This window comes from Mizuhopecten yessoensis, unplaced genomic scaffold, assembly GCF_002113885.1.
Source record: "Mizuhopecten yessoensis strain PY_sf001 unplaced genomic scaffold, ASM211388v2 scaffold10441, whole genome shotgun sequence".
Classification (NCBI taxonomy): domain Eukaryota; kingdom Metazoa; phylum Mollusca; class Bivalvia; order Pectinida; family Pectinidae; genus Mizuhopecten; species Mizuhopecten yessoensis.
In genome coordinates this window covers 455,790-479,362 of record NW_018408548.1, presented here as the reverse complement: position 1 = coordinate 479,362, position 23,573 = coordinate 455,790, and the positions used below count along the sequence as shown (strand labels likewise).

Here is a 23,573-nt window from a genome sequence, read left to right as displayed (position 1 = left end):
TTATTTTGTTTGAGGCAAATAAACTTAACGCGATAATATTTTAAATTTTTCATATTTTCCTTTTTCTCTTCATAATTTCCCTTTTGTTTAGAAATTTGAAAATATTGTTTGATGCAATGATTTGTGCTTATTGTTCTGAACTGTATTTACATCGGTCAAACTGGTTGTGAATTACGACAACGTATGACACTTCACAAAAAGTGGCCGTCTTAGATTTTTAACTGTAAATAAATATATACATTCTTGTACAAATGATAATTACCAAGTATTTTTATGTATTCATCTACATATGACAAATTATATTTAAAGTTTCATTATTAAAAAAAAGCTAGATGTTGTTATACTCACGCTTGTATCATTTTATAAGCATAATATAAAATCGTATTAAAATCGACCCCATTCCATTGTATTTGCATGAAAATCAAATGAAGCTTGTTTCATAAAAAAATCATGTATATTAGGAACTCGAACATTCTTATGTGAAATAAATGAAAATCGCTCTTTCTGTGTTTTCAGCATAGACAGTGAGGTTGTATCTAAAAATCAAGATCGATAATGATTAAAGTATTCCAGTTCATTGTATTACCCATATCAGGTAGATTAATGACCTCGTGTCGCTTACATTGTAAACATTAGGGGTAGTTCTGTTACCATTCTGATTTCTCATGTAATTTTCTTTGTGCAGAATCTCATGCAAAATTATCTTAATGAGAATAAAATGTGGAAGCAATATTTAAGCATTTTATATTTCCTCGAAGTTGGCAATCACTTAAGAATACCTTTATGCAATTTTTAATCGTTAGTCTAGGGTGACTGTCTCCTGGGAAGACCGATAATTTATTATTTGAGGTCTGAACGCTGCGATTGAGTCTGGGAGAAGCCATTTTTGAGTTGATCTGTGTAAGACATGCTTACTTCAGCACTTATCCCGTGGTATCGCGGAAAGTAGGGGCAGTTGAAATACGTGTGTCAGGATTGGAGGGTAATTTTATAATATTTTATCTAACATGTTTTTGTGATTTATTCATGAATGTAGGTCGCTATATTAAATTCGAGTTTAACGAGTGTTAGGTTTGAAAAACAACGAGCGTAGCCAATCAAATCTGGGCGTTTTCCCTTTCATCTCCTACGTTGTTCCTTTCGTTGAAGCGTTCTACCATAGCGCGTAGAGATCTACTGAGTTTTGCATGGTTAGTTGTTGACCGTTAGTTGTTGACCGTTTTATTGAATTTAAGGCTAAATGTGATTTACTTTAAATCTTTTGATTACTCTGACATCATTGTTTAGTTATTACGTGGACACGATTAGAATATTGAGTAGTCTATCACAAGAGCTGTTCATTCACATTTTTAGGGTGGTTTTAATTGAGAGCTTTTTGTTGTGTAAATTTTGTGCTAACCATTTGTATCGGACTAAGTAGGCAGCGTAATTAGAATATGTTCGTATCAATATTGTAATAACTTGATTGTTCTTGCTATATATTCACACACTAGAGTGTTGTTTTATTAGCGTATCACCGTTAATTGCAATTTCGGTATTTGTTGTATTGCTTGTGTATTTGTATGAGAGAATTGTATTTCCAGGAGTGTGGTGTCTATATTTTGTATTTGTATGAGAGAATCTGAGATCCAGCAGTGTGTTGTCTTTATTGTTTATTTGTAGGAGAGAATTATTAGAGAGATTTTTTCCTTATATATTGTATTTTTCTTTATTTGTAATAAACTATAACCGGAAAGGTGTGTGTAAACTTATCTTATGTATTTTAGTTATTTTTAGTGATGAGGTTACAGGGTTTAGGAAATATAATTCTTTAGGGGCGGATGCTGTCAAACCGTGACGTAAATAATTATATAATGGCAGTATTCAGCCATTTAAACCAAGGTATGTACACCAAAGTCAGGTCACAGTGAGGATATAGTGACCTACTTCTTGCACTCCGACATCCCAAGATGACCTTGTATACCACATCTGGTTACTCCAGGTGAAAAAGTATGAAAGAAATGCCCCGGACAAACGTTTACAAAAGTGAAGGTCAAAGGTCAAGTCATAGGTCACTGTGCCCTCCGTCATCCCAAGATTTCCTTGTACACCAAATCTTGTTACTCCAGGTGAAATAGTACAAAAGATATGCCCCGGACAAACGTTTTCAAATGTAAAGGTCAAAGATCATGGTCATAGTTCACTGTGACATAATTCTTGCACTCTGCATTCCGCCATTTCAAGATGTCCTTGTACACCAAATCTGATTACTCCAGGTAAAATAGTAAAGAAGATCAGCCCTGGAAAAACGTTTTCAAAGTTAAGGTCAAAGGTTAAGCCATTGGCCACTGTGACCTTTTTCTTGCACTCTGCACTCTAACAACCCAAGATGTTTTTGTACACAAAATATGACAACTCCATGTGATATGTTGTGAAAAGTTCTTTTTTACACAACCAATAACATTTTCTATGTGACGTTTCGATGACTAGTACGATATGTACACTGTCACCTTCATCAGACAAATGACCAGTGAAGCGTATGCACATAAAGGTGTAAAATGTGTACGAGTTGTCCACAAAATCGATGTCGATTTCGGCTAGGCTGTAGGCGTATGTACAATAGTTGTTATATATGTACCGAAATGACTCGATCCGGCTAGCTAGCATCGGTACATATATAGCATACGTAATTGGGTCCTTTGTTTAAGAGAATTCGAGTTAGGCATCGTTCTCTAATTCAAGTATCGTGTGAACGTTATTTGTAATTTATATAAGACGTAGATAATGAGGGAAAGGCATAGTCAATATTTAGCATTACAGGGAATGATGGGAGTAAAAAAAACATTTTCAGCTTGAACTCCTTGCAGACGATAACAATCTTCATGAACACATCACCAAGTAAAATGTTGGGTACAGTTATACGTGCTCCATTGATTCGCATACACACACCTACTGTTAACAAGGACAACCGGGGAATCCCACGGTCATGGGAGGATGACCATGTAAGCGGAAGTAAACACGTTAGGTATTTCCACAACAGTAATAAAGTGTATGATAGGCCCGCGTACACTTTCGGTACGTGTGTCACTGTGTGTCACTGTCAGATCCCTGTTATAGATGTCCTGTAAACGTTGGCAGTCCCTTACATTATATATGCTATTATCGTTTAATGATATGTTTGTTTCTTTTCCCACAAAGTTTATATATATTGCCTTCACCTAATCATGATTTTAATTGAAGTTTTCTGTCATATATGTTTTACTATTTGATGACACGTACTGGTCATAAAAAGTACGGTTCTACGTCGCGAAAATGTTACTTGAGTTCTATTCAAACATGTAAATGTTTTTTGTCAGAAAGTAAACTGTCATGTAGCCGCTGTCGAAAGTACTGACAGCAGTCCTTGGTTTGACAACTCACTCGTTAGCTCGTACATTCGCTTTCTGTACAAGCTAGTGTACGTGTGCAGTCCCTCACTCGTTCACTGTTCGCGGAACTCACAAACTTTCGCTTTCGAATACAAGATTTACCGATAACCCCAGATGATTTTGCGTTAGTCTATCTTAGATTTACAGGGTATTTAATGCAAAATCATGTTATTACATACACATATGTAAATAAAAAAAACCGTTTATATGCTTGATTGCACATTTCAGCAATGACCTAACCAACTCTTTATCGGAACTGCATTGACTACGTTGCTTGTACTAATCACCCATAGGTGTCATTTGCCGTTACAAATCGAATTGATTAATTATTCTATGGGTAAATCCTTTAACGTTAAATATAATATCACAATGTCACTAGCTTGAATGACTCATTCCTTTGTGATCACAAACTGAAAGTAGGTATTTCAACAACTGGCAGGTTGTATACTATACTGCGAGCATGTATGCAGGTCACTAAGTATGTGGAAAACCCGTATGTTGTAACACAGGAAGTATAAAGGATTATACGATATAAGAAAGGCAGTTTGACAGGGACTTTTGACAAACAAGCATGGAGGCCCGCTCCGCCATACTTGTGTTTGTGACACTGATGATAGTTCGCGTCCTTAGCTCCTCGTCTGATGTAGACAACGGTTCCAAGACTCAGTTTGTGTATAGAGCAGGCGACCCTCAAAGATGTATGCAGAGAAGCTTGAACAAAAACGTTATACGTTATGAAGTACTGCCAGGAGGCGGATGGGACAACTTACGAAACAAACATGGCGGTCAAGTGATTTATTATAACTACAGTCTTTGTCAAACTACAGACGATGGACAATATTTGTTACCAGACGGAATAAACACTGTTCCATTAAAGAAAAGCAAACTGGAAACGTTCGCCGAGTTATTTACACATTGGCAGAACTACACGTCCACAACATCTAGCACGGTCAACGCTGAGGCTGGCTTCCATATTGAACATTTTGGCATCGGAGGGTCCTTCTCGCATGAGACGGGAAGTGTTCGTTCTCGACAGATGATGGATGAATCCGTGACCACCAGGGTTCAAATGAGGTATGTTCGATATTCTGCTAAACTTCAACCAGACACGGCCTTTAATCCGAAATTCAAAGCGAGGTTGTTGACAATTGCAACACAGATAGCAAAAAACCAAACAAACATGGCCCGTTACGAAAGTCAGCTTCTTGTCAGGGACTTTGGCACCCACGTCATCACCAGTGTAGATGCTGGGGCTGCGCTTGTCCAACAAGACCAGATAAAGACCACATATGCTCGTTCGTACAGCATGGACAAGAGTAAAGTCATGGCCTCCGCAAGTGCTTCATTCGGCAGTGTTTTTGGTATCAAGACTGGCTACGATCACTCGACGTCGAATGAAATGATCGACCAATATCTTGGAAACAGAACACATTCTGAAACAGACACAATTGGTGGGTCAGTGTTCCAACCTCAGAACTTTAGTCTTAATGACTGGGCCGAAAGCGTCGCAGAGAATTTAGTGGCCGTCGACCGAGCTGGAGATCCACTGCACTTCGTCATCACTCCAATGGCCCTACCGGAATTACCGTCGTCTGTAGTCTACGAACTTATCATGCATGTAAAAGATGCCATTAATTTGTACTACAAACATAACATTTACAAGGGATGTACCAATGCTGACTCCCCCAATTTTAGTTTCCAAGCCAACGTCGACGACGGAACTTGTCAGAGCCTATCAAACAACTACACGTTTGGTGGAGTGTACCAGACGTGTTCTTTGTCTGGAAATATCCGGTCTAACACTTGTGCCGATCTCCGACAGATGAATCCTTTGACAGGTGATGACTCTTGTCCCCCGAACTATGAGGCGGTTATGATTGACAAAGGGATTAAACGTACGCCAAATACAGTACGTCGATGCCATAGCTGTGGATTTCTAGGGTTTTCAACATGTTGTGGAGATTACGCGGCCTCCCAAACAGCGTCATACACAGGATTTTGGTGTGTAACTACAGGCAAAGTCCCGGCCGACTCTGGCTACCTGTTTGGTGGACTGTTCACAAGCACCATAGGGAATCCTTTGACGGGTGGCCGAACCTGTCCTCCATACTTCTACGCGTTGAAAGTCAGTAGTAGCTTGCGAGTTTGCGTCAGTGATGATTACGAACTTGGCTACCGTTACTCTGTGCCTTTCGCGGGATTCTTCAGCTGTAGAACTGGCAATCCTCTGAAGCTGACGTCAGACGAAGAAGATAGGCACAAACGTAGTAACACTGACATGTTCGTTCTGGAAACTTTCCTGAAAAGTGCTGGGCCTTCTCATTGGCCAAGAGGCTGCCCGACCGGTTACAGCGAGCATATGGCTGTGGTTGCCAATGGATGCGAAATATCCTACTGTATCAAGGCCAACGCTTTGAGCGGAAAGGGCCTGCCGACTATCATACGACCTCCGTTTATGGAAATTCCTATTCACGGATTTTCGGACAATTCCAGCTTCAAGATAAGCGAGGACGGTATGGAATGGGAGGATATTGAAGGATCCGTGGAAATCAACACTAACTTTGAATCAGCCAGTCAGAACAGCGACACAACTGCAGACGACGGCGAATTGTCACGTGGAGCAGTTGCCGTCATCGCGATGGTAGCAACAATCGCGGTCATCGCGTTTGTGTTAATCGTTGGTACAAAAGCCCGGAATTGGCGCCGTCCCACTTCCGAATATCGCCGCCAACAGTCGGATCCTCTTATCCCGAATCAGCAGGTAGTGTACGGGTCTTCCAATGAACACACTGAAGTACAGGTGGAAACTTAAATTTCAATACTAACAATATTGTGTATATAGCATCTTATTCTGAATATGTCATTTTAGCATTGTTTAATATCTGTGAGAGAGGGACAGATATATATTTAAAGATAAGGGTGTGATTCTTACCAGCTCTCCAGCGATGTTTACTCGTAAATGTTCACGAGGGGGTTTCCTTTTAACAAATGGAGTTGACATGAAAACCACCCATTACAGTACAGACCCATTACAGTACACACCCATTACAGTACACACAATTATGACGTCATATTTCATTCTATCAAAACCTGACACCAACATAAACAATGCGCTTAAAGGTTGGAATTTCTGGACCAACGAAGATTGTGTCTTAATTAGATTTAGTTACCGGTATGAGTTTAGCAACAAACTTGTCACACGCATTCACTGTATTCCTTAATGCAACGATGTGTGTTATATCATTTTAAACCGTTTTCTTAATATATTGATTGACATTGGTTGTCTTGACTCTCCTTGTACAGTATCTTCTGTAGCTTGATATATAAATATAACATGGTAATTAACATTTGCACACTAATGTTTATGTTTATTTTTAGTCAAAAATCTAAGATGAACACTTATCTGTGAAGTTTCATACGTTGCAAAGCCAGTTTGTCTTAAATATAATGAAAATGATTAGCACAGAACACTGCATCAACAAAATTATTAAATCTACAAATCTTTTTAGCTTTCACTTTCAATTTTAGCCTTTTTAAAATGAAAATCCCTCTCCTTCGGAAATGTTACTACAAACACCTCATTTTCGTTTATTATGTTTTGAGACGTATTTATTTTGTTTGAGGCAAATAAACTTAACGCGATAATATTTTAAATTTTTCATAATTTCCTTTTTTCTCCTGATAATTTCCATTTGTTTAGAAATTTGAAAATATTGTTTTATGCAATGATTTGTGCTTATTGTTCTGAATTTTATTTACATCGGTCAAACTGGTTGTGAATTACGACAACATATGACACTTCACAAAAAGTGGCAGTCTTAGATTTTTAACTGTAAATAAATATATACATTCTTGTACAAATGATAATTACAATGAAATTTCTACAGATGATGATGTTCACAGAGAGCCAAAAGAATCATTGTCAATCATTATATTACAAATTTGGTGGGGATTTTCTTACAGCAAAGATCGTTGCATTATTAAATAAAGCTTGAAACTATTCTTAATTTACTTCTTATTAATTTTTAATTTGTATATGAAATAACAAGATCTATAAAGATGAAATATTCCATTTTAAGGTATTACCCATGTCGGGTAGACGAATGACTTCATGCTTCATTTACATTGCATTGTAAGCATTTGGTGTATTACTGTGCCGCCTCTGCTTTCTCGTGTAGTTATCATGCGGAATCTCATACAAAATTATCTTAATGAAAATAACATGTCAAAGCAATGTAAATCTGATTTCAACTGATATACTTTTCTTGAACATTATAATTATTAAGCATTCTAAATTTCCTCGTGGCTGGCAATGACCTAAGAATACCTTAATGCTTTTTTTAATCGTTAGTCTAGCTTGATTGTACCCTGGGAAGAGCGGTAATTTATTATTTTGAGTATGAATACTGCGATTGCATCTGGGAGAAGCCGTTTTGGAGTTGATCTATGTGAGACATGCTTACTTAAGCACTTATTCCGTGGTAACTCGGAAAGTTGGGGCAGTTGAAATGTTTGTGTCATGATTGGAAGGTAATTTTATCATGTTTAATCTAACATGTATTTGTAATATATGCATAAATTGAGGTCGTTATACTTTATTTCAGTTTAACGGGCGTTATGTTTGAAAAACAACGGGTGCAGCCAATCAAATCTGGGCGTTTTCCCATTCATCTCCTAGGTTGTTCCGTTCGTTGAAGCGTTCTACCATAGCGCGTAGAGATCTACTGAGCTTTGCATGGTTAGTTGTTGACCGTTTTATTGAATTTAATGGTAAGGGTGATTTACATTTAAATCTTTTGATTACTCTGATATCATGTGGATACAATTGGAATATTGAACAACTCTAGTGATAGATTACTGAAAGGAGCGAGGGGTTTTAATGTATATCCACATGTTTTTAGGGTTGTTTTAATTGAGAGCTTTTTGTTATGTACATTTTGTGCTATCGATTTGCATAGGACTAAGTAGGCAGCTTAATAATTATTTTAATAACTTGATTGATGTTGCTATATCTTCACACACCAGAGTGTTGTTGTATTAGCGTATCACCATTAATTGCAATTTTGGTACTTTTCATTGCTTGTATATTTGTATGAGAGAATCTGGGATCCAGCAGTGTGTTTTCTTTATTGTGTAACGGTATAAGAGAATTGTATTCCCAGCAGTGTGTATATATTGTATTTTTCTTCTATTGTAATAAACTATAACCGGAAAGGTGTGTATTAACTTTACTTAAGTGTTATAGTTATTTTTAGTGAGGAGGTTACAAAGTTTTGGAAATATAATTCTGTATGGGTGGGGGCTGTCAAACAGTCTGATGGTCGCACTACCTGTTTAAAAAAGGTAAAGCCAGAAAAGAAAAATCATTATAATCTGACGTGACGTCAATAGTTGTATAATGGTAGTATTCAGTAAACCTAACAAAATGTATAAATCAACCTAAAGGCACACATGCATCGCTATGTTATTTTAATTTTTGAGTTATACAGTTGGAAAGTTGTATCCTTTTCGAATTAGAGAATCGGAGTTCCTATAAAAAATCAAAAAAAATCTAATATCATATTTAAAAAACAAATGACGAAGCAATATTTGAAATCAAAGTCAATGAAACTATGGCAAAATATAAAAAAGGTAATATTCACACGAAGACTCCCTGAAAACATTACAAGGATTATAAGACCAGTTGTTCAGGATGGGCAAGTGTTTTTGCTTCATCGACGACACCTGCTTTGTAAGCCTATGTTCAAATATAATTAAAGTCACGTCCTCAAAGTGAGAACCGAGGGAATCAAAGAAACCACAAGGCACTCTGATAGCGCTTAATTACGGCTGACATCTCAAAGACTAATTTATCAAGACTTATTTATCAAGCTCCATAACTTCATGGATACCGAAAAAGTTTAATGGTAAATTTCCATTTTTGAATAAATATTAGAAACGAAAAGACCATTTTATAACTTTATTATATGAATACATGTACAATCATTTTGATTCCAAGGACATGCACATTTTATTTTTTAAACATTTCTCCCAACGATTTATAAACCCAATGAAACATGAAAAACTGAGTCTGACATATGGAATTTACATCAATAAGGAGGTATAATGATCATCTAACAATATCATAATGGACATCGAATTACGGAGATGACCAGCGCTGTATCACTCATTGGCCAGTGACCTGTTTGACCTTAAACGAGTAGTATTGACACTTACTTACAGCAGTAACGCGTATCTCAAAGATGTTTATAATTGTTTCTGTTAGTCATTATCATATCTCATTTAACAAAGACCATAACTATCAATTGCAATTAGCTGTATGAATGATCAATGTCCATGGCTACAAGTCCCTCACCTTATACATGTAATGTGATATTAAGATACACCAGCCAAAGAAGTTTGACATACACGAAGCACATTTGTAGCATTACGGAAAACGGGTGCTGTTTCAAATAAATTTAAAATAAGACTGAATATTCTGTCAACCCAAGGCAACATTAACTCGAAATTATGCAAATAGCAGTGAAATAAAAGAAAATAACAAAGATATTTAAGTTCATTGATTAAAAAGGAAAACGAAACACAGACGACCTTGACAACATTTCAGTAAACTATTATCACAATACAAAGTCCAGTCTGGATTCTTACTTCCTCGACGGTGCATTTTGACAAAATAGAAAGTGTTGTATTTAGCTCTACTGCCTACAATGTTAGTGTGGTCTTCACACGAACCAATATTTACCAGGAATACAGAGAAAATAACACTATTTAGAACCTCTATACAATGTAGAAATATAACACGAAGTCATCTGTCTTCAATATCGCCTTATTTAATTCGAAAGAGGCTTAAGATACAATGTCTGTCACAGAGCTATGTTATCAAACAGTATAGACTAGTGTGAGCAATAACTTTATTTGATTGTTTGTGTTCAGAAAATCGCAATACCTTACGGACACTTTAACTCAAATATATTTTTTATGTGTTTTCTTTCTTTTGTGGAGGTTATCAAATGACTTTTATATCTTAAAGCCTTCTGGATATTTACATATAAAATTTCGGGGTTTTGTCGTGTTATTAAATAGGTTGACATCATGTTATATATAATAACACGTGTCACATGTTTTTATGATTCATATCATCGTGAGCGGACCTTGAAAATATATACTTCCGGTTACACTCTCATAACAAAGCGGGAAATGTCAAATTACCACATCTAGTACACAATATATCACTGCGAGCGTGTACTTGTGCTACATATCACATGACCCATCTGTTCCTTGTAGAACAGGAAGCAAACGGAAAGACGATATAAAAGGGAAGAAAAGTTTCCCGTAAGCGGCAGTGGGAACGCCGCTATCAACCAGCAAACATGGGGTACATCTACCCCATACTTGTGTATGTAACTCTGCGTATAATCGTCGTCATAAGCTCCTCGTCTGATGTCGACAACGCATCTTCGGCTATGTATAGCGTTGGCGATCCACAAAGGTGTCTGCAGAGAAGCTTGAACAAAAACGTTATACGTTATGAAGTACTGCCAGGAGGCGGATGGGACAACTTACGAAACAGACATGGCGGTCAAGTGATCTATTATAACTACAGTCTTTGTCAAACTACAGACGATGGACACTATTTGTTACCAGACGGAATCTACACTGTGCCTTTAAAGCAAAGCAAACTGGAAACATTCGCCGAGCTGTTTACACATTGGCAGAATTACACGTCTACAACATCTAGCACGGTCAACGCTGAGGCTGGTTTCCATATTGGACATTTTGGCATCGGAGGGTCCTATTCGCATGAGACGGAAAGTGTTCGTTCTCGACAAATGATGGACAAATCCATAACCACCAGAGTTCAAATGAGGTATGTTCGATATTCTGCCAAACTGCAACCCGACACGACTTTTAATCCGAAATTCAAAACAAGGTTGCTGACAATTGCAGCACTGATAGCAAAAAACGAAACAAACATGGCCCGTTACGAGAGCCAGCTTCTTGTCAGGGACTTCGGCACCCACGTTATCACCAGTGTAGATGCCGGGGCAGCGCTTGTCCAACAAGACGAGATAAAAACCACATATGCTCGTTCGTACAGCATGGACAAGAGTAAAGTCCTGGCCTCCGCAAGTGCTTCATTCGGCAGTGTTTTTAGTATCAAGACAGGCTACAAACACTCGACGTCGAATGAAATGATCGACCAGTATCTTGGTAACAGAACACATTCTGAAACAGATACCATTGGTGGGTCAGTGTTCCAACCACAGAACTTTAGTCTGAATGACTGGGCCGAAAGCGTCGCAGAGAATTTAGTGGCCGTCGATCGAGCGGGAGATCCACTGCACTTCGTCATCACTCCAATGGGCCTACCGGAGTTACCGTCGTCTGTAGTCTACGACCTTATCATGCATGTAAGAGACGCCATTAATTTGTACTACAAACATAACATTTACAAGGGATGTACCAATGCTGACTCCCCCAATTTTAGTTTCCAAGCCAACGTCGACGACGGAAGTTGTCACAGTCTTTCGAACAACTACACGTTTGGTGGAGTGTACCAGAAATGCTCCATGTCAGGAAATATCCGGTCTGACACTTGTGCTGATCTCCGACAGTTGAATCCTTTGACAGGTGAATACTCTTGTCCCGCCAACTATGAGGAAGTACTCGTCGACAAAGGAAGGAAGCGTACGCCAAATACAGTACGTCGATGCCATAGCTGTGGATTTCTAGGGTGGTCAACATGTTGTGGAGATTACGCGGCCTCCCAAACAGCGTCATACACAGGATTTTGGTGTGTAGCTACAGGCAAAGTCTCGGCCGACTCTGGCTTCCTGTTTGGTGGACTGTACACAAGCACCATAGGAAATCCTTTGACGCGTGGCCGTTACTGTCCTCCATACTTCTACGCGTTGAAAGTCAGTAGTAGCTTGCGAGTTTGCGTCAGTGATGATTACGAACTTGGCTACCGTTACTCTGTGCCTTTCGCGGGATTCTTCAGTTGTAAAATTGGCAATCCTCTGAAGCTGACGTCAGACGAAGAAGATAGACACAGACGTAGTAACACTGACATGTTCGTTCTGGAAACTTTCCTGAAAAGTGCTGGGCCTTCTCATTGGCCAAGAGGCTGCCCGACCGGTTACAGCGAGCATATGGCTGTGGTTGCCAATGGATGCGAAATATCCTACTGTATCAAGGCAAACGCTTTGAGCGGTGAAGGACTGCCGACAATCGTACGACCTCCTTTTATGGAGATTCCCATTACTGGATTTTCGGATAATTCAAGTGTCATGATCAGCGAGGACGGTTTGACATGGACCGATGTTGTCGAAAGTCGCAATGGCTTCGAAACAGCCAGACATACCGCTGACAGCGGTGTAGAAACCAACGACGGCGTTTTGTCACATGGGGCAGTAGCCGCTATCGCAATAGTCGCAACGATTGCGTTCATGGCGTTTGTGTTACTCGTTGGCACGAAAGTCTGGAAATGGCGCCGTCCCACGTCCGAATATCTCCGCCAACAATCGGATTATCTAATTCCAAACCGACACGTTGTGTATGGAGCGTCCGATGAACATTCCGAAGTGCAGATTGAATCTTAATATGAAACCCTTATTTTAATGTTCAAGACTGGTACTAAGGTTTGTGGATCGTGACAAATTCCAGTGAAAGAAATGTTACATGTATCATTTACATATCGTATATCTTCAAACTGGATCATGTGACCAGCTCTATTATAGACTATTCTAATAAAATAAATTTGTGGTTAGAGACGATCTGTGAAAAAAGACTACATGAGTTCCTGAGGATCGTCTCTAAATACAGCTTTGAATGTATCAAAACCAACTCGACTTCTTCCATTGTCTACTTTTATATTTGTATATCTATTTATGTGTCATATAGTCAGTGTGAAGTGTTGTACATATTTCCTGATGTAAATAATGTAAATCCACATGCCGGGTAGACTAACACGAGAATAATAATTACATCATGTTGGCATACAGCCATTTTAAACCTAACAATTATAATCAACACTAAATTTTGTGTGTTATAAATGCATTTTTATCAGGTTGTTATTAGGAAATCGATTTTCAGAAGTTTGAGATAAATATCATATTTCACTTCACAAGCATGCCATTATATTAGATGTACGTACAGTACAGTATAATTAATTGACGGGTTATAAAACACAATGTTATCATAACCTAAGAAATATTAATTACATGTACGATGGTTTTCATCATTGCACACAATGTTATCGATTATTGAAAAAGGGATCAGATCCAATTCATCAATTTTTTTATCATTTTTTTGTTTTTTGTATATATTTTAGTTTTATTATGACCTTAAATTGAAAAGTGCTTATGTTTTTCGGTCACTTTAACATTTTTGTTAACGCAATATTGATTATATACTTATCATTTATACATGCAATTATTTTTACAGAAAGAATAAAGCTTTTATTAACATTATCTATTATGATATTTGCGGAATTCCAATATCCTCAGCGACAATTTAGATTGTGGTTAGCTTATTTTGTATATATATAACGCTTTACCTGCTAGTTATATCTTCCTGTTCAAAGCTTATCATAACGCTATTGAATCATTAATATCTAAAACAAAACTTCCTCATAGGTGTGGCTTTCAAAATGTCAGCTCAATGACACATCATTGTAAAATCCATTTATTTAAAGATATGCGCTGTATAATGTATATTTCTGAGGGTGGTCATTTTGATACCAGGATATTCATGTTTTGTTGTCAATTCAATTTTGATAATTTGTAATGGTATAAATACTCAGGTAAGGAAGTATTCTAAAGTGATAAAGATTTAACAATGTTATGTAGAACAATGAACAGGAAGAACTGGTTATCAAAATTTCTCCAGACATGAGTCAGAGGCACGAGTTCGAGGTACATATCGTGATTGTATGTGTTGACCAGGGCCCGTATTCATAAAACCGTTCTCATGCTCAAGGATGAATTCTGTGTTCAAGCAAAACTTTCTTGTAACTCATTAAGTCATGTAACACAGGCGTAAACATTGGAAGCGGTCCGCGGCTTTATGTCTCACCAAAACTGTTCCATATCATTGGCAAATCGTAACTTTAGTATTATTCTATCATTGGAATAAGAAATTTGGCTTGAGCATAAATTTTTGAGTTTGAGAATGATATAGGTTTCATGTCCAGGCCTCAGAAAAAGTTAAATAACCAGTCCCAAGTTTCACAAATGTGTCCTTACTCAAGAGTGGTCGGCCGGTTGGTTTATTTAGTTAAGAATTCTATTGACAGTAACGATATTTTAAGAACGTGTATCCATATGTGTAATGTATATGTGTGTGCTGGAGACGGTATGTTAGTGTATTTGCCTCCTTGTGACAGCGCGGATCTGATGCCAACTTAAGAGTGCTATCTCACTGAAATAATAAACCGAAGGCACAAAACATATCATTCCACCCGGTCACATTATACTGACCACGAGTAAACCAGTTCATAAGTCATTAGAAAATGCATTAACGTCCATTGGAACTTCTTTCTTAAGGTACAATTCAAACATTATCCCCTAAAATACAGTAAGTCTTCCCAGTGAGCGTGCTCGATACTTCAGGGGTTACACCCACTTTCACTCTCTGCACCACTGGAATATGTCGTAACAAAAAGACACAAGAAGACTAGTTTGATCCTTTCATGCACATCAAAAGAGTTTCGCGGTCGCCTAACGGTAAAAATGACTGGCTTTAAGTCGGGTGTCTTTCTTTTGTTATCTCCAAAGGACATATATCATCCTAGTTATTGGTCAGGTTTTGTTTGACCTTAGATCAATCAAAAAGCTAATCGCGTGCCTTAAATTTAGCTATGACATATAACAGGAGTGCAGAGAGCGACAGTAAGCGTTACCCCTTGAGTATCGGGATGCCAAGTGGGAAAACTTCCGATGTTTGTAGACCGCGCTCTCACCGACTGGTCAGTGGTTCTTTGACCTTACACAACCCGTGATAGTACTTACTTACACGCGAGTAATTTGTATCTCAAGAGGTTTGTAATCGTTTATGTGGATTGGTTTAAATAATCTCATTCTACAGCGGTCGCCATTTTCAATATTAGCTGTAGGTAGCTGCGAGTACCGTAGCCACGACAGGAGCGAAATGAGGATCAAACCTTAAGGGGGTTGCTTTTATCACTTATAAATTCGTTGTGTGTGTCTTCGTGTTTATTCTCAAGAAACAATTGATTGCGGAAATATTTTTTTAAGGAAAGTTGATCGCGAATCAATACAATTCATTGTTTCCTTTTTTAAATTTAAATTGTTGCGAATAGATCATTCAAGTTTTCCACGAAATTAAGTGATTGCACTAACTAAACGAATTACAATGTTTTCGGAAAGTGAATTCAATAGAGAGAACACGGATATTATTTTATATGTGATATTTACAAATGAGGAAGTACTTGACACAACTTGAAATACTTGAATCATAGAAGGAATTGTGTTATGATAATCAGTAATGCTTACATTGGGGATGGGGTGAGGGCAAAAGCAAAAGTGAACACAGGAGAGATTAACACGAATGTTTTCGAAAAAGTTATTTGAAGTAACAAATCATTCAAAAGCAAGTGAGGGTGCTATGTTGCTGCTGAGAATATTGAAATAGACTATCGTGAAAATTGTCACGAACAACTCTGTTGCGCAAGACTGGAAACGTTACAGATAATGGATGATAACTGGTTCGATTCCCCTTACGGTATNCAACGGGTTGGCGCTTGAACCAAGTCTCATGACTCATTACAATAAGTTTATATAATAATAATAGCGACTAAACAACGACTGTTCTGAGTACATCTTGACTTAATTAGATGAACAGACCACATGGGCGTAGGAATACGACCTAGTTCCCACGGTGTCGCGCGCTCATTTGCATCTTTATTGCACACGTTCAATATCAATTTTATTGCACCCCTTTATTGCACTGCAGAAGCCTTATATTATATAATAAATATTTGTAATATACATATGGTAGATTTAAGCCAGTAAAAAGTTGACCCGGAGTACATTTAACACGTGGGGGGCACGTTGCCACGTTACACCGGTATGAATTCCTTGAGCTTACAACCATACTTTATGAAGAGAGTGCTACTGGCGCTACATATCGATGTAGTGCTATACATGTAATTACAGCGTGAGTTTTTGCCTTAAGGAAGATTCATATTTAACATATTTAAGATGTGAAGGGAAATTCGAACGTCTTTCAATGTTATTGTTTGAACCTTTAATGTTGCGTCAAACCTAATACCTTATTACATAATAACGTAAGCTACGGATAAAATTTCAGTGTGTGTACCAGCGTTATAATACCTTATTCTGCCAACGTGAATAGCTTATGATGTAATATCAATGATTAAGTCTAGATCTTGTCGGGACTCTTCTATCCTGCAATCCGTTATGGTAGAATAATGAATATCAATTATAAAAACGGCAGTACCGAAAGCATGACGCACCAAACAAATTAAAAGCTTTGCTCGTCGTGGCGTCAATCAATGATGAACATTGTTGATGTCCTGCGTAAACAATCAGATTACCTGTCGGAGACAGGTGTCATTGTTTGCACGCCGTGTTAGAAGGCCGCGCGCGACGTTCACTGCCGAGGTGTTTCCTCTTTAGAATTAACAGGAAATGAGATTGCTCATTGATTTCTGTCCGGAAGCGTTCCTACATTAATCTATGCCTGTTTTTCATGGTCGGATTAAGTTCTTTATCGATTACATTGACATACATCTACAAAAATCTCTCCCAATGGGCATTGAACATTTACAATTGGGACAGAAATAGACTGGACGCAAATAAAATGGCCGTCACAAGCAGTACCTGTTGTAGTGTAGGAGAATATGTCAAAAGCTAGTTCGTAATCCTCAGTTGTAACTCCTATTCAAACTAATCTAATTCCCATACATTTCTATCCATTAAACGATATAAAATAGTTCACATATCATTTAAACTTCGATGATAAATGGCCTTCGGTGTGGAGGTTGTAATCGGTATGGTTCAGTATACTGCAGCTTAGTGTGTGTGGGTACGGAGAGACATACATATTTATATATAGAGTTAACGGATATTGAACGGTCATTATCAATAAATCATGGCATCCAGGACGTAATCATCAGCGGGAAAACATTAGTTTAGGTCGTCTGCTCGGAAACAGTCGATATTGGGCTACATAGACACTAGTTGTAGGGCACCTATTGACATAAATTTGCGACAAAAAACATTTGCAACTCAGCATTCTGTGTGAGATCTATCATTATTTCAACCTTATACCAATCAACCAAGGGGACTTGAAAATACGTTACAGCTATATGTTTGGTCCTTAGCTGAGGTGGTCAGAGTAAATTTACACGATTTAGGGGGTTATATCAGTTAATGGTAAAAATGGCATCACCATCATTGTTGGTGACAGTTTTATCGAAAATTGATCTAAACACCTAAAAACGTGTAAAATTACTCTAAACATCTCATTTTAAGTTCAACTATAGCTCTAACGAAATATCAGGTTCCTGTGAAATCAACCCTTAACCTAACACAACCATCACCACTACCAAACGCCATATGTAGCTACCCCTATCTGTGTTAACGACTAGGTGGGTATGTATTCTACTATGTACCACACCACCACTCCCCCTCATCTTGACCCTCCTTATCCCCAACCCCTCCTACGTACCAGACACGATGTGGGGGATACATGTTTTTTGTTTCCACTCTACCCAACCCCGACCCTCTCTATCTCTCTCCTCACTTCTTTACCATATTTAAGATGTGGTGAATGTTTACGTTCCTAACACACGATTACAGCCCCACCGAACACACGGCTATAACCCCCCTTTCCCTTTCCCTCGCTTGTCAGATATAAGTTTATATCCGCCACATTTTCTTAGTTTTGTATCGGTTACGACGGAATTTTGTTACACAAACGATATTAACATTGAAAGTCTNCCCCCCCCACACACACACACACACACACACATACCACACACCACCACCACCACCACCATAGACGTGCGATAATCAAAAAGGAACAATGCATGCAAACATAAAATTCAAGATGAGAAATAATTACTTACTTTGCTTTCTTGTACGAGAACAGTAACTTGTCACCGTCGTCTATTACATTCCAAACTGTCACTCTCCAACGATCTACGAGGCCGAAAAGCAAATATTTGCAGTGGTCAGTTTCAATACACCCAAGTATACCTATTCCAGCAGACCAACTTTGACCTTTGAATTTAAAACGTTTAAGTGTCTATACTGTACAATCCGTGTATTCCCTGAGGTCTTAAAGTCCCCCGACGTTTTATACCTCAACAGGTAACGTTTGTCAACGGCTACCTGTGTCCTCTTCAGATCGATAGTTTGGTACGTGACTGATCGAGATCGATTGATTTTTGTCCAGGTATTTATCAGTTTTAGCACTTACTGCAATCAATAGTTACATATGGTTGAAAATACCTGCATGAAAACCGTCTACCTTGGCGATTAAAACCCTTTGTAAACAAATACGACACCGTTGTGTATATATAGATTCTACCGCTAAAATGGCCTTACAAACCTATACACTTAGTACGTATTATATTCGACGTATAGGTTTTTAATCAGTAATTGAGCTACAGGTATTCAATGTTTTGTTCCACTTAACTACACTGCAGGTCAACTAGATAGTCGCTACACACTTACGGTATAGAAATATTGAGAAACAAATCAATACTGTTTAAAAAAATATTTAACAACAATGCGAACAACACAAATATTATTTTAAATCTACAAAATCATCGGTCGTTTGATATACATGAGACCGTAGCGTTTTGTCCCAAATACAAAATGCTTCCGACGGGAAGATTAGACCCCCTTCTCTCCGTCCCTAGCGACATTCGTCGTAATCTGTCAGTGATCACACAGGTATGTATATAGGGTTATATACTTGTCAGGGTTTTTTTTGTACAAGTCGGCGATGTGTTACGTGACTTTTGTAACTCTGTCTGGTATTTAATCCCCTCACACATATCATAAAAGACCAAAGGATCTAGGGAACCCGCTCACCTTGTCAGAAGTCTCAGCGACTTGAATTTATCTCGTAAATAAATGGTAATTATTTTTAAAACAGAATCCAAATTTGTAATTCCGTTTTGAAAGAGAATATTCACAACAAACAAAACTATTAACTGCTGGCAACCCGTATTAAAACACACATGTAAGACTTTATTTATTTGTTATTTTATTTATTTATTAACTATTTATTTTTTCTTTGAGTTGATTAAAAGATTTAGTCAAGCAAATCCCCAGTGCCTGTGTCGGATCACACATAAAAGGGTCAAAGTGCAGGGCAAATGACTCTCTACCTCGATAAATTGATTTACCTACCAATGACAACCTACTTCATTCCATTTTTATGTCCACAGTTTCATTTGGGGAATTATTTCAAAAGGCTGTAGGCATACAACCTTTAACATTTGGCTAGTTTATGATAAAGACTTATTTTACTGTTCAAACGTTTGCAATTTTATTTGCATTTCAGCATTTCGAATCAGACCTAATGTTCCTGCGTCATATACAATATTTTAAGTTATTGACGGGAACTGAGAGGGCTGTCAACAGGGACTATATTGGCGTATGATACACGAACTCAAAACGGTTTGATTTTAGCTACACCCGAATTTAGCGACATTTTGTAAGGCCGGACATGAGTCCTATAGCCTGAAGAATGGTTATCTTTCTTTAGGCACTGATTTTCAGACACACTGTCCTTATAAAAAGACGGGCTGGGTCATTAGAACTCGATTGAATTCTTGAAAATGAAGTGCGCCCGCAACAAACGATAATTATTGTAAGGTATTTGAGTATCTGATATTGTTGTCCCTGTTCGGGGTAACCGACATCCAAGTATTGCATTATGTGTGTTGATCAATGTGTATTCACTAGATCAGGTTCCCTATTACAAAACCTCACGGTATGTATGAAATATGATAAGCTGCGTTCGTCGACATTTCAACTAGCACTGAAATTAAATTGTTAAAACGTGATGTACTTTAAAATAAAAAAATCTAGAGATACGTTATCTTGTATTAAGTATGTTCAGATATACAAATAATGAGGTAAGTGTAAAATCATTATGATCATATCCTAAATCTACAGATGTCGCTGAGAAGTTCAAACGAGTCGGATCCCATTTAGATAATTAACGGACGTTAATAAACAGAACAGGATGTACCTACCACAGGTTACTAATTGATATAATATAGAGCGGCCCTCGATATCGCGCTATTCTCTGAGGTATACGGACATGGAAATATGCACAGGGCCCAGGCGTGTGAATATTATCAATTTTCTATAATAGTTACGTATTATAAACATTGTACAAAATAGAGCGATGAAGTTATTTCTAGGTGTTGGAAGAAATTATTCCAATCTAGGTAAAAAAGACGTTATGAGTTGGATGTCTTGTGAATCCAAACAACGAATTGAAGTTTTTAGGCTGTGTTGTAAGTTAAAATCGGTGGATAATGACCGTATTCTGTACAACGTTTATTCATGGTCTTCCAGGAAAGGTAAAGCATGGGATGTAAAAGCTAAACAATTAGCAAGTAAGTTTGGTATCGCCAATATTATTAATGACGGTCTAAATTCAACTAAATCCGTTATGTCAAAAATCAAACAGAAAATTTTTAACAAGGATGAAGAGACGTGGTTCTCCAGTCTTTGGTGTGATAAAGGTAACATTAACGGCAATACATTACGAACATACCGCTTATTCAAAAAAAGATTTACAATCGGAACATTACGTCACCACTTTAATGCCGAGACCACACCGTAATGTATTAGCCAAGTTAAGAAGTGGCAGCTTACCGCTACTTATAGAGACGGGTAGGTATACACGTCCAGTCACTCCATTAAATGACAGGCTGTGCAATTTCTGCGATAATAAAATTGAGAATAAAATCCATGAATGTAACCTATATTTCGACCTTAGAATCCCACTGTTTCAAAGAGCAAGTAATTTATATCAATCATTTATTTCTAAGGGCACCAGGATGAAGGCCAGCTCGTTCGTCATGTTTTTTAAGATTTGTTTTGAAACATGGGAGGTATTACAGACGCACAAACCCTGTGGGGAATAGTTACATGATTTCTCTTAACCTTACTTACCGGTATATTATATTTCCTGTAGCTTCACGTTTACTTCGCTTTTACGATCGCTTTGCCGTAATGTTACATGTAGCTCTCCCGTTTACTTCGCTTTACCGTAATGAACGAGCGTATCTCTCAATTTGCTAATGAATAAAAGAAAACTACTCACCCATTGCTGTAGAGGAAATCTGCGATATATATCTTGACTTAGACGATGTCTAGCAATCTCTGGCAGCTGACACTCGCACTTCCGTTATTTTAACATTTCTCTTCAATCCAGTGTATCGCGATGGTCAGGTATCTAAATCCGGCTAACATTGAATATTTAAGCACATATTGGATAAAATGTAATTAACAACGTGACAAACGATACATGTTTCTTAACTGCAAATGTTTTTGTAGTATATTACATATTTTTCGTGACCTGACCCGCCGTTAGTTTTCCTGCAATATAAAGCTACGTTAATCCAGTATTATCCTTACCGTATGCTGACTAATTCCATGCACATGTTATGCACATATAAATCAATACATGTCCGATACTTTATTAAACTGTATATTATATTAACTTACAGGTACCGGTAAACCCTGCTTGCGGGAGGATTTAAGAGCTAATCCATGACCTAGGCGACAGGTCCAACATGTCGAAGGTTTCTAATGTTAAAGCGTGTAGCCACTGACAGATTAACCAACATATGTTTGTATATGTGTGTATTGATTATATTGGTTTACCTAAACCGGATCAATATTAATTACTTAAAAGCATAACAATATTAAAACGTGTACTGGCACCTACTTTAAACAGAATTCCCACGGAGAAAACGACAGAACGTTTTTTCTCTGACGAAATGTTTTTTCCAAACAAGTTGCATTAACCCTTTTAGAGACAAGAGTATTCCAAAGGAATGGAGGAGGTGAAAGTCCCTTGGGCAGTTTCAGCTTGGATGTCTCGAATGGTTTTATCTTTTTGTCACAGGGGTTAATGCGGTCACATAGATGTAGTTCAGATGTAGTCATCACTAACGGTATTGCAGCCACGTGGTTTGTACCTGCGGCACGAAATTGGAAATATTCTTTTCTTGAGAGTATCTGAGGTCACGGGGTTTGAATGTTTTGTTATAGAGAAAATTTGTAAAGTCGTCTGAAAATGTCTTTGTAACCTAGTTTCAGGAAATATCTGTAACTGATCGCGTACTCCGAAAGTTTCTGTGTGGGCTCATAGTCTTCAGGAAATATTTGTGATCAAGTTGTCGGAAGGGGCTGTTTGACTGGACTTCAGAGAATGTGAGATCACGTCGGCTAAATGTCGGTAATCACGTGGTCTAAAACTGTCTTTTTATGTACATTGTAGCATAGTCACGTTTGAATGTCTATGGTTTTAATATGGGCGAGCAATTGTGGCCCTGTTTTAAGGCTGTACATTGTACAGAGTGTATAAGTCAAATCACAAAGTATTAGCTAGAAGGAAATTCCCAAACTCAGAGGTAAAACGCCTAACAGTTCCCAAACTCTGAGGTAAAACACCCAACAGTTCCCAAACTCAGAGGCAAAACACCTAACAGTTCCCAAACTCAGAGGTAAAACACCTAACAGTTCCCAAACTCTGAGGTAAAACACCTAACAGTTCCCAATCTCAGAGGTAGAACATCTGAACAGTGTCCAGTATCACCGGATAAATTCTAGGCGAAGGCACATTTTTTTTACTTCCTACGGAAGATGGGTGCCGTGACCAGGATCTCCATGTAGCTTTGTTTAATGCCTGTAGCCATGTCGTCTGAAATGTCTCTGCTTACCCTAGTCTCGGGTGTGACTAAGGTGTGTTGTCAAGGGGATCACCCTTAGCAACCTAGATCTGAATACACGTCTGATGATCCGTAGTTGTCACGGAGAAACTAAGCGTTGTCAGGAAAACGGAAAGTAAAATTTGGAATCGTTTCTTTTACACTTGCTACACAGAAACGCTTTTATCGCTTATCTAAAGTTATCATACAAT

At 37.9% G+C, this 23,573-nt stretch overlaps 3 protein-coding genes across 4 annotated transcripts in view; 2 read left to right on the top strand and 1 right to left on the bottom strand.

Annotated features, from left to right (window-relative positions):
• LOC110460601 overlaps positions 1–21,959 on the bottom strand; it is a 46,068-nt gene extending 24,109 nt beyond the window's left edge. Inside the window, exons 1-2 of one of the 2 annotated variants that reach the window (XM_021513594.1) lie at positions 21,750–21,959; positions 18,523–18,595 (exon numbers count right to left, since the gene is read on the bottom strand). The gene's annotated coding sequence lies outside the window, so the exon portion shown is untranslated. Of the gene's footprint in view, positions 1–18,522; positions 19,644–21,749 lie in introns of those variants that run through there. The other variant, XM_021513593.1, reaches the window with a different exon arrangement.
• LOC110460599 (macrophage-expressed gene 1 protein-like) lies at positions 3,821–8,638 on the top strand. Its single transcript, XM_021513591.1, has one exon. It carries the CDS (start codon positions 3,979–3,981, stop codon positions 6,217–6,219), a length of 2,241 nt encoding a protein of 746 aa, XP_021369266.1. The 5' UTR covers positions 3,821–3,978; the 3' UTR covers positions 6,220–8,638.
• On the top strand, positions 10,646–13,876 carry LOC110460600 (macrophage-expressed gene 1 protein-like). Its single transcript, XM_021513592.1, has one exon. The coding sequence runs from the start codon at positions 10,778–10,780 to the stop codon at positions 13,007–13,009; it is 2,232 nt and encodes a 743-aa protein (XP_021369267.1). The 5' UTR covers positions 10,646–10,777; the 3' UTR covers positions 13,010–13,876.
• Positions 21,960–23,573: the final 1,614 nt, after the last annotated feature.

What these genes read in the sequence shown, in the direction of transcription:
- LOC110460600 (XM_021513592.1), top strand. Translation starts at nt 10,778, where the DNA reads ATGGGGTACATCTACCCCATACTTGTGTATGTAACTCTGCGTATAATC.
- LOC110460599 (XM_021513591.1), top strand. Translation starts at nt 3,979, where the DNA reads ATGGAGGCCCGCTCCGCCATACTTGTGTTTGTGACACTGATGATAGTT.